Source organism: Phoca vitulina, unplaced genomic scaffold, assembly GCF_004348235.1.
Source record: "Phoca vitulina isolate PV1807 unplaced genomic scaffold, GSC_HSeal_1.0 scaffold22, whole genome shotgun sequence".
NCBI lineage: Eukaryota > Metazoa > Chordata > Mammalia > Carnivora > Phocidae > Phoca > Phoca vitulina.
This window is the reverse complement of record NW_022589725.1, coordinates 34,899,307-34,910,771: the sequence shown is the minus strand read 5'-3', so window position 1 is coordinate 34,910,771 and position 11,465 is coordinate 34,899,307. Positions and strand designations below refer to the sequence as shown.

Genomic DNA, 11,465 nt, shown 5'->3' with positions numbered 1-11,465 from the left:
CCAACACCTTAATTTTAGGATTTGTAATCTACAGAACTGTGAGATAATAAATGTGTGTTGTTTTAAGCCAGTGTTGATGGTAACTCATTACAACAGCCCTAGGAAACTAACAACTTCCAAGAGAGCTATGGAGGAGAGGTTACTAGCAGTGGAGGCTGGGGGAAAGCCAGGAAGTGACCCAAAGAACAGTACACTGCACAATTCCCAACAAGTCCAAGAGCACTGCAGCTGGAGCCAAGCAGGGACTTCTCAGTACTCCCACCCCTTCTTCTTCCCCTGCTCCTCACACCAGAAGGGTCCTGAGGTAAGATGGTAAGATGGGGCAGATGGAACAGATGGAACAGATGGGGAAAACAAAAAAGGAGCTATCACTCCTCCCCACAGTCAGGACTTCAAGAGGGAGAAGTGCAGCTTCACAACACATTCCAAGCTCTGACCATCTGGAAAGACTGGTTCTTGATTACTGGATTGAGGCTGTATGTATTGTCTGAGAGTGCCTGAAAGTTTACCGGGGACAAATAGCACAGCCGAGTCCATTCAAAGGGACAGTGGAAAGTGAAGCCGTGTCATGACTTCACCCATACATGGAGTCTGCTCCCCATACGGGGCACAACCTCTGTTTTCTGGGGAGCATTGGCTTCTCTGAGGGGGGCATTCACCTCCCAAATTTAAGAATTATTAACACAGGGGGTTGTCTGGGTGGCTAGTAGGTTAAGGTCTGACTTTGGCTCAGGTCATGATCTCAGATTCTGGGATTGAGTCAAGTTCCCTATTCAGTGGGAGCCTGCTTGTCCCTCTGCCCCTCCCCTTGCTCATGTTCTCTCTCTCTCTCTCTCTATCTCTCTCTATCTCTCTCTCTCAAAAATAAATAAATAAAATATTTTTTTAAAAAGGTAAGAATTATTAACACAGGCGGTCACACCCACTGCTGCCATCGTGCCAGCCCTTTGGGTCTCAACAAGGCTGGATGATGCTTCAGAATGACACACAAGCCAATCTGAGAGCAGATTGGATCCAGTTTCATTCAACATGACATAAACCAACTAGGCACAATTTATATTGATGCGTCATGCCTTACGTGGGAAGGCAGCGGTTCCAGAGGAAAGCTTCCATTGTGGAGAGGTTGTCTAGTCTTCTATCCCAGAAAATCCAGCACAGCATCACAGTGCAGAACCATCAGCCCACGCCAGATAGCTGCATCATCAGCATGGTTGTGGGCCAGCCCAAGGTTGATGAAGACCCCATCATGGATGGGGTTCCACCAGATATTCTTATTAAAGAACATTAACGATGCTTGGGTTTGCACCAATCACATGTTCAGGCTTTCCCTGCACAGCTTCGGCTGGCCTCCTCCCAGCCAGGCACTCTTGCTGTTTCCTCCTTTCTCCTCTTCTTTATACTATTCACATTCCTCCAGATGCTCCAAATATTATACACAAATGAGCAGGGCCATGGTGGGAGCGGGCTCAGTGCGCTGCAGCTATGGAGGTATTGTGCATGATGTTTGGACACTAGTTGCATCTGACAAACTTTGTGTTGTACCAGCACATGCCTTGGAAAGTCTTAAGTAATGCAAAAGGTTGTCTTTTTATTTATTTGTTTTTAATCTACTGACGAGTTGCTCTAGTAACGCAAAGAAGTGAAGGAGAAAGTTCCTCACTGCCCAGATACTGATTTGTTCAGATGTTTCAATGCCTCATGATACAATAAAACCACAAAAATTTTCTTAAAAAAAAAAAAGAATTATTAGCACAGAGGAAGAGACCAAGGTTTGCGCCTGAGGGAAAGGTGATATCCTGGCCAGGCAGGGAAGAGGGAGAGGGTGATAAGAAGAGTCCAAGGGAAATCAAAGGACAGGGAGGATGTGGTGTTCACTTGGCTGACCTGTTTGTGCTCCACTGCCCTGTGATTCAGCATCCCCCATGTCTCCATTGCTTCCTGTCACTCCAGACTGCCCACAGTGCTGGCTGAGGTGGGTTCAGTAGATAGAGACCCCTGGCCTGACTTCCACCCAGATAACGCTGGGGCAGCAGGAAAGTGTGTGTTGCTAAGACAGAAGCCCCCAAAAGAGAAGAGACGAGTATTTGCATGAGTGTTTGTGTGTGAGAGATGAACATATGCAAAAAGAAGAAGACGAAGTAGGACTGAAATTGCCAACCATGGCAGAGTGCTCCTGCTCATTCACCAGGTCCAGTTACAGATGGAGAAGGAGGAGGAGGAGGGCTGTGGGCGTCCACCACTGACCATTTAAATCCAACCAGGCAAGGAAGGTCAGTGGGTTCCTGCTGGGCCCTGGAGGGTAAGGAGGGGGGTCTTCCTATTCCTCCCCAGCTTAGGGACAATGGCCAGACTCTGGCAGGCCCCGCAACTTCTGCTGGTCATCCTGGTGGCCCTGATGGCCCTCACCTACCAAGAAAAAAGGAAAACCTTTCTGAGTGTCAGAGAAGTTCCTGCATCAGAGCCCTATGTGACAGCCACCATGCAATATGTGATCAATGACTTCAACAAGAAGAGTAACGACAAGTACAATTTCCGGATTGTGCGTGTCCTGAAGGTCAAGAAGCAGGTCAGCTCAGCCCCCTCTCCTAGCCATGCCTCTTCAATGGGGACAGTCCAAAGGGGATGCCCATACAAGTGAAATTCAGCCTCATTTAGTTTCAAGTGGGAATTTTAAGAGAAACAAATTCACTGGCATAGATGAAGTTACTTAAATGATACCTAAGACCAGGGGTCAACAGATTATACCCCAGGAGCCAAATAGGCCTGCTCCCTATTTTTGTAAATAGTTTTATTGCTGCCCAGCCATGCCATGCATGCATGCACACATCATCCAAGGCTGCTTTTGAGCTACAACAGCAGTGTTGAGTACTTGCAACTGAGATTGCATGGACTGCAAAGCCTAAAAGATTGACTATCAGGACCTTTACAGTTTATAGACCCTTGCCCAAAACAATTAGTATCATTTGAGTTGTCCAAGGGATGTCTTTGCCCAGAGACTTGAATGGCAAAAAGATAGGAGTCAGATAGGAAGGGGAGAGAGAAGCCCACCAATTTGTCCAGGAAGGAGTGCTTGACCTTGGGCACCATGCAAAGGAGTTCTTGCCACCAGAACCTACAGAGAAAGGAGAAGTCCTTTTATCTCTTTGCCACTTGCTCCTCACAGATTACTGACCATATGGAGTATCATGTGAACATGGAAATGCGGCGGACCACCTGTCAAAAGCTCGAGACTTCTAACTGCTCCTTTCAGGAAGGGGAGCTTTACAAGGTACTGGATGAATACACATTAATTCAGAAAGAACCCACTGGGGTTTTCTGTGGTTTTAGGACGAGGTAGAGTAGAATTACTGAGGGTATATTCAAGCCTGCTTGAAAAGAAAGCATAGATAACACCAGCTTGCTCAAAGAGGAAAAGTGAAGGTAAGAGTGACCAAGATCCTGCCTGGCAGGTGCGGTTCCTTTGTTGTTGAAAGAATTATGGGAGGTAAAGGGGAGAGCCAAGGTGGCTGAATAACTGAATATAACAATAGAGTAAAATTAGAAGATCTTCTTGGATGTTAGTGATTGAACTGATGGAATTGGTATTCTGATTTCTGTTTTAGGAGAAATGTGTTTAAGCCTCCCACCCCACCCCCACCCTGGGCTTTCAAAGGAAGAGCAAGAAAACAAAATCAAACTAAGAAATTATGTTTATTAATTTTTCATTATGGGACAAGAGGGAAGTGAAAAAGAAAAGCAAAGTCTTGAGAGAGAATGGGGACAAGGGAAGGAGGGAGTGGGTGTGATGGATCAGTGGATGAACAGACAAAAGTGCAAGGAAGGAAGGATGGATGGTGATGGGTGAGTCCAAGCGGATGGATCCAAGTGGATGGATGAAGGATGGATGGATGGATGGATGGATGGATGGATGGATGAAGTCAGCAGAGGCCATGTAAGGGAAAGTGTGAAGTAAATGACACAGGAGTAAAAATAAAGAGGAAAAAAGAATCACTAGTTCCTATTGTGAGTATGGCAGGATGGATCCTATTTCTAGTCTACAATTATCACCATAAACAGAAGGGCATTTGATGATCTCAGCAATACTACCATCAAGTGACTGAAATCAAAATAAAAGTTAAGTCATATTTGGATTGGAGGCATGGTGAGGTGGTGTCATTTTCCCCAACTGCATGTGTTATATCCTCTTCTTGCTCCTTTAAAATTTTCACTTTGCTTGTTGACCTTTTTAAAATATTGTTTTTGTTTTTTTAGCAAATTGAGTGCTTCTACTCAGTGTTTGTTGTTCCTTGGTTTGAAAAGTACAAAATTCTGAACAAAAACTGCACTGATGGCTAGATGTCCTGGAGCACACACCTGCAATCATTATGCATGAAAGTATCCTGCAATAAGCAGTAATTCTCAATATAGAAAATAAATGTTTGTCAAACTATTATCGTAATGCTCTTAACACTCTTAATGTTTATGATTCCACTCTTTTTTGCCAAATTCTTCAGTTCATTATAATAAAATCTGAAGGTACTTTGGGCTAGGGCAGTTTGGGGATTCTAATCAGGTGATGTGGATAATTCCTGACCTTATAGCCTATACTTGCATGATAGCAGAACTTCAATCCCAGCCTCATTTCAAGTAGGAGTCTTCAGACTGTAGAGTAAGTAGAAGATGAGAAGGAGGAGGAGGGAAGAAACTGTAGGTCACTTACCTGATTAGACAAAAGCTGTGTGCAAGTATGGCCTACAATGCCTTCTCTGAGGGCCCAATGAGGAATATCCCTTTCCTTGCTTAAAGTGTCGAGCAAGGACAAATAATACAAGTAATTTTAAAAGATGAGGGTCTTTGTTACTGATAAGGACTAAGTTGGGAGATGTGTGTTATTTTTGCAGGAAAATGAACTAATACCAAACTCTAGATTTACACCCCTAGCATCAGCAAAATTGGAGCAGGTCTCTTCACAGAGGACTTCCTCACTTGGAGTTACCAAGGAAAATATGTGCCCATGTGGAAAAGAGGAGGACCGGGGTACCATGACTACTTTATTCATCCTAGATAGATAAATCAGAATAATTCCTCCAGGAGAGAAATGATTGAGGGTGAAGAGAAACTGGGAATACTATGTCAAAGGGACTCCCTTTCTATGGGTGCCATATTAGCAGTGGGGAATGATCCCACACACCCCCAGCCAATAGCTTGATTCGGGATTTCAAAAATTGTCACCAATTTCATCTCTCCACTCCACTTCCTCCATGTGGTCTCAGAGGGCTGCCAGCTGGGTCACATCTGTCCTCATTCACATCCAGTAGGGGAGAAAAAGATCTCATCCCCAGGAACTGAGGAAAAAGCCTTGTGGTTTAATACCACTGGGGAACTCTAAGGACATTATAAAATACATACACACACACACACACACACACTCTCATACTCATAACTGTTTCTTACACACACACACACACACACACACATCTACCTGAAGGGAGAGGGAGTGGGGTATTTATGCAACAGCCCCAGTCAGTTATTGACTGCAGAAGAGCTCCTAGGAGGCATTAATTCCCTAGAACCACTGGCCTGGGGTGGCTTGAGGGCAGAGCAGGCAGCCATAGATAAAAGGGCATAGGTGCTGCATTTGGAGCTGATGTGCACAGAAAGATAAGATGTGGGAGGATAAAGGCAGAATGCCAATAGGGTACTCTTTCTATATGTGGACTGTGTAGGGATGCAAAATAGACACATCAGTTCTCTACCAGATAGAGATAGCTGAGAGCTTTGAAAGAACAATATATTTTTTTTTAATTTTTTTTATTGTTATGTTAATCCCCATACATTACATCATTAGTTTTAGATATAGTGTTCCATGATTCATTGTTTGTGCATAACACCCAGTGCTCCATGCAGAACATGCCCTCCTCAATACCCATCACCAGGCTAACCCATCCTCCCAACCCCCTCCCCTCTAGAACCCTCAGTTTGTTTTTCAGAGTCCATTGTCTCTCATGGTTCTTCTCCCCCTCCGATTTCCCCCCCTTCATTCTTCCCCTCCTGCTACATTCTTCTTCTTCTTTTTTTCTTTCTTAACATATATTGCATTATTTGTTTCAGAGGTACAGATCTGAGATTCAACAGTCTTGCACAATTCACAGCGCTTACCAGAACACATACCCTCCCCAGTGTCCATCACCCAGTCACCCCATCCCTCCCACCCCACCCCCCACTCCAGCAACCCTCAGTTTGTTCCTGAGATTAAGAATTCCTCATATCAGTGAGGTCATATGATACATGGAAAGAACAATATTTTTGCCTTCTACACTTCCTACCAAAGTTCTGGAATGCTCAGGACCCTGTTTCAGGTGGCGCCCAGGTGGGACTCCCCTCCACCAACTATTCAGGAAAATGTTAACCTACAGTTTCTTCATCTTTAACTTAAAATAACAGTACTTATTTCTTGGGGTAGTTATAATATTAATGATGATAGTGCATGTAAATTACTTAACAAAGCAAATATTCGAATAAATGTTAATGATTAGTAAGAATATTGGCAAGTAGCAGTAGTAATTTAATATTAATCCATCATTCAACTCTCTGCTGGCATTTTGGCTGCTTTGTCTGAAGGCAAAGGTTATTAACCTGGGATAGAATAAAGAAAAGGTAGAACATTTGTGCCCATTGATATTTTGGATTTCTCAGCCCAATTTTTTTTTAATTTTTTATTTTTAAACAATAAAAAGAAAGTTATAAGTTAGTACAGAGAGGTCTCTTGTACGCTTCATTTAGTTTCCTTGCATGGTCACAACTTTTGTAGTTATAGAAAAATATCACAAGCAGGAAATTGACACTGGTATAGTTTGCATGTGTGTCATTTTGTCATATGTGTAGATTGTGTGACTGTAACCACAATCAAGATATAGAACTATTCCATCACCACAAAGATACTCTGAACTAACACCTATAGAGTCACACCTCCCTTTCCCCACCATCTGAAACTCCTTGCAACCACTAATTTATTCTCTATCTCTTTAGTTGTGCCAATTTGAGAATGTTATATAAATGGAATCAAGTATGTGACCTTTTGAGATTTGTAATGATGCCCTTGGGATCCATCCAATGTGTTTCATGTTACCAGTAGCTTGTTTCTTTTAATTGTTGAGTGGTACTCCATGGTATACTATAGCACCACAGTTTGTTTAACTATTTACCTATTTTAAGATGTGTTTGTTCTTTTCAACTTTTACTAATAAAATTTCTGTGAACAATCATGTATGAGTTTTTGTGTGGAGGTAAGTTTTCATTTCTGTGGGTTAAATGCTGAGGAGTGCAGTTGCTGCACCATACAGTAAAGTATATTTTAGGATTTTCTCTTTTTGAAAAAGAAACTGCCAAACTATTTTCCAAAGGATGTAACATTATGTAATGTCCCTTTGTATCCCTGGTAATTTTCTTTGCTCTGAGGTCTGCTTTATCTGATATTAATATAGCTTCTCTCATTTTCTTTTAATGTTTACATAATATAACTTTTTCATCTTTTCACTTCCAACTTACACATATTATTATATTTGAAGTAAGTTTCTTGTAGACAGCATATAGTTGGGTCAATGTTTATTTAATCCACTCTACCAATCTCTGTCTTTTAATTGGCTTATTTAGACCATTTACATGTAGTTTACACATTCCATTAAATGTAATTGCTGAAAGGACTTAGGTCTGTTATTTTATTTTTTCTTCTCTCTGTATTTTGTTTCTGTTTTCTTTATTCTTCCTTCCTGTGAGTTACTTGAACATTTTTTAAAGAATTCTATTTTTATGTATCTGTACTGTTTGTGAGTATATCTCTTTGCACAGCCTTCTAGGTGATTGCTCTAGATATGACATTATAAATACATAACTTGTCAGTCTGCTGGTGTTGATATTTTACCAGTTTGAATGAAATGTAGAAAGTTTACCTCCCTTTACACCCCTTTATTATTCCTCATTTACAAATGTCCTAAATATTTCTTCTACATACATTGGGAACTACATCAGAAAATGTTATAATTTTTGCTTTAATGGTCAGACATAATTTAGAAAACTAAAAAGAAAGAAATCCTATTGTATTTACCCATATTTTTACTTTTTATGTTCTTCTTTTCTGATGCCTTTTTTAAGATCCTTCTTTTAAATTTCCTTTATATTTAGAGAGCTTCTTTTAGCTGTTATTTTAATGTAGGTCTTCTGGTGCAAATTCTCTAGTTTCCTTCCATGTGAGAATGGCTTATTTCCCCTTTATTCCTGAGGGATATTTTTAGTGGATATAGGATTCTGGATTGACAGTTTTCTTTTCTTTTAGACCCTGAAAAACATTGCAGCTCTTCTGGCCTCCATGGTTTATTATGAGAAATATGTTCTCATTCAAATTGGGGTTTTCCCCCTAAAGGTAAGGTGCCTTTTCTCTTTCACTGCTTTCAAGATTTTTTTCTTTTGTCTTTAAATTTCAGAAGTTTAACTCTGATGCGTTTTGCTGTAAATTTCTTTGGGTTTATCCTGTTTAGGATTTACTCACTTCCTTGAATCTATAGGTTTATGTCTTTTGCCAAATTTGAGAGGTGATCAGCCATGATTTCTTCAAATAGTTTTTTAGCCCCCCTCTCTCCTCTCTTTCTGCAATTCCAATGTGTTAGATATTTTGTAACAGTTACACCAATTTCTGAGGCTCTGTTCATTTCTATTTGTTCGACTTTGTCACTGTTATTCAGATTGGATAGTTTCCATTCTTCTCGCTTCTGGTTCATTTACTTTTCCTCTATTCCTTCCATTCCACTGGTGAGCCCACACATTTAATTTTGTATTTAAAGATTACTTATTTATTTATTTGACAGAGAGAGACACAGTGAGAGCGGGAACATGAGCAGGGAGAGTGGGAGAGGGAGAAGCAGGCTCCCTGCTGAGCAGGGAGCCTGATGCGGGGCTCAATCCCAGGACCCTGGGATCATGACCTGAGCCAAAGGCAGACGCTTAACCGACTGAGCCACCCAGGTGCCCCTAATTTTGTATTTGTTATTGTACTTTTCAATTCTAATATTTCCACTTGTTTTTCTTTACATCTTCTATTTCTTTGCTGAGATTGTATCTTTTCTGAGACTTCCCATTTTTTCATTTGTTTGAAGCATGTTGACAATTAATCATTGCAGCACTTTATGATGACTGCTTTAAAATCCTTATGAAATGGTGGGTATTCATCCTTTCTGATGGCTGAGTAATATTCCATTTTATATATGAACCACATCTTCTTTATCCATTCATCTGTTGAAGGACATCTCAGCTCCTTCCACAATCCTTATCAGATGATTTTAAGATCTGTGTCATCTCTATGTTAGCATCTGTTCATTGTCTCTTCTCATTTAAGTTGACATTTTCCTCATTCTTAGTAGGACAAGTGATTGTCTATTAAAACCTGGGTGTTTTCATATTGTGCTTCTGGATCTCACTTATATGTCTCTTAGCAGGCCTCCTCTGACAGTGCTCTGCAGGGAAGAGGGACACCACTTCATCACTGCCAAGTGGAGACTGAAGGCTAGGTTCCTCACTCAGCCTCTGTTGACACAGGTGGGGGGGATTCCTCATCACAGTTGGTTGGGATGGGAATTCAGCCTCCCCACCCAGGCCTCTGCTGATACTATTCTCACTGGAAAGGGCAGGAGTGTCTCATCACTACTCCCCACATGCCTCTTCTCACACTAGCTCAGTGGGGAGAAACAGAAGTCCAGGCTTTCCATGTAGCCTCCACTATCACCACAGGGAGTGGGGGGGCATGTTGACACTCAGTGAGGTAAAAGCTCTGCCACCCTATCTGGCTTTCTCTGACACCATTTCAACTTGAGTGCTAGGCTCCTCATTACAGTCTCAAGAGGGTGAAAATCTACATTCCCCACTCAGCCTTCGCCGGGAGGTCAAGGGATTGTGGAGCCTCATTTTTCCTGCAGTATTTGCCTGGAGTAAAGCACTTATCTAAATGCTCTCTGTCATAATGGGCTGCCCCATCCTGGCCTTTTGGCCAGAGAGAACAACCTTTCGCTGAGACTTTTGTTTTTATCTGCCCCTGTTGTCATTTCCAGGTTTCCACCTTCTTCATCTCCAAGTCTGAGATACAAAGCAAAAAGGAAACCCAGGGTATAAGCTTCCTATAGCTGCTGTCAAAGTTTGTGAAAACAAACTTGGTGACTTCAAACCGTAGAAACTTGTTCTCACACAGTTCTGGAGCCATGAAGTCTGAAATCAAAGGTGTTGGCAGGACTGTGCTCCCCCCAGAGGCTCTAGGGGAGAATCTGTTCTTTGCTTCCTCCAGCCTCTGTGGCTGCTGGCTTTGCTGGGCTGTGGCACATCACTACCCTCTCTGCCTCTGTCTTCACACACCTTCTCCTCCACGTTTCTTTGCTAAATCCTTCTCTGCCTCTCTCTCATAAGGAAAACTGTCTTGGGTCTCTTAGACATCAGGGCCTGGACTCCCCACTCCTTTCACAGAGACCTACCTTGTGTCTGTCCTTCCTAGCTGCCATTCATAAAAGCAAGGCAGGTGGGTGGAGCAGGAAGAGGTCACTTTAAAAATTCAAAGCAAAGCCATAAAGTTTGGTAAAATATTATTAAAAGAATAAAGTATCATTTGAAATTACATAAAATAAAGCTACAAACAAAAAGGTCATATAACTAAAAGATATTTTTAAAAGTAAGAACTTAGAAGTTGAACAAGGTTTAAATCAATAAATAGCATTAGAGAGGCAAATTAAGTAAAAAATTTTTAAATGTTAAAAAAAATCTTGAGTAAATTAGCTAAAAGCTGAATGTACACATATCCTATTATCCAGGATTCCACTCTTAGTTGTGTACTCGACAGAAACTCATGCATATGTCTACCATTAGACACACACATGCATATTTATTCTTAATAGCTTTTATTCTTAGAAACTAGAAACTACCATAAAGTTCATTATCAGTAGAATAGATAAGTATAGTGTGGTATAATCACAAAATAGAACTCTACACAATCTTAAAGTGAGCTACAATTACACACAACATGAAAGAATTCAGAAATATGTTGAATGAAAGAAGCCAGAAACAAAAGAATATATATTGTATGATTCCATTTGTAAAAGCTCAACCAACAGGCCAAACTCAGCTAGAATGGTAGGATCTGGAGAGGCTCCTCACCTGTACCATGGAGGTGAGAGTTGCTATTTCATAGGCTGTTGTGATAACCAAATGAGAAAGTAAGGACAGCAGGCCCATGCAAATCACCCACTCAGCCTTCAGTGACATTAGATTTGAAGAACTGGATGCTTCTGGCTTCTCTCTTGCATGAGAATTTCACCACCTTTAACACTGCACCTCCACTCTCCCTTCTCTCTCAAGACACTCAGGTGAATTTGAGGTTCTTATTTGTGTGTTTACTCTTCCCCTTTGGAAATCCTCTCTCAAGTTGCCATTATAAGTGTGCTGGTGGGTCTGGT

General features: G+C 41.4%; 1 protein-coding gene and 1 pseudogene across 1 annotated transcript; both read left to right on the top strand.

The window, feature by feature from the left end:
• Positions 1 to 980: 980 nt before the first annotated feature.
• Positions 981 to 1,571, top strand: LOC116641966 (annotated as a pseudogene).
• Positions 1,572 to 2,341: 770 nt separating this feature from the next.
• On the top strand, positions 2,342 to 4,335 carry CST11 (cystatin 11). Its single transcript, XM_032419971.1, has 3 exons — positions 2,342 to 2,566; positions 3,164 to 3,268; positions 4,252 to 4,335. The coding sequence occupies exons 1-3, from the start codon at positions 2,342 to 2,344 to the stop codon at positions 4,333 to 4,335; spliced, it is 414 nt and encodes a 137-aa protein (XP_032275862.1).
• Positions 4,336 to 11,465: the final 7,130 nt, after the last annotated feature.

Coding starts and splice junctions, on each gene's coding strand:
- CST11 (XM_032419971.1), top strand. CDS start 2,342: ATGGCCAGACTCTGGCAGGCCCCGCAACTTCTGCTGGTCATCCTGGTG. Junction 2,567..3,163: donor TCCTGAAGGTCAAGAAGCAG/GTCAGCTCAGCC, acceptor TGCTCCTCACAG/ATTACTGACCATATGGAGTA. Junction 3,269..4,251: donor AGGAAGGGGAGCTTTACAAG/GTACTGGATGAA, acceptor TTGTTTTTTTAG/CAAATTGAGTGCTTCTACTC.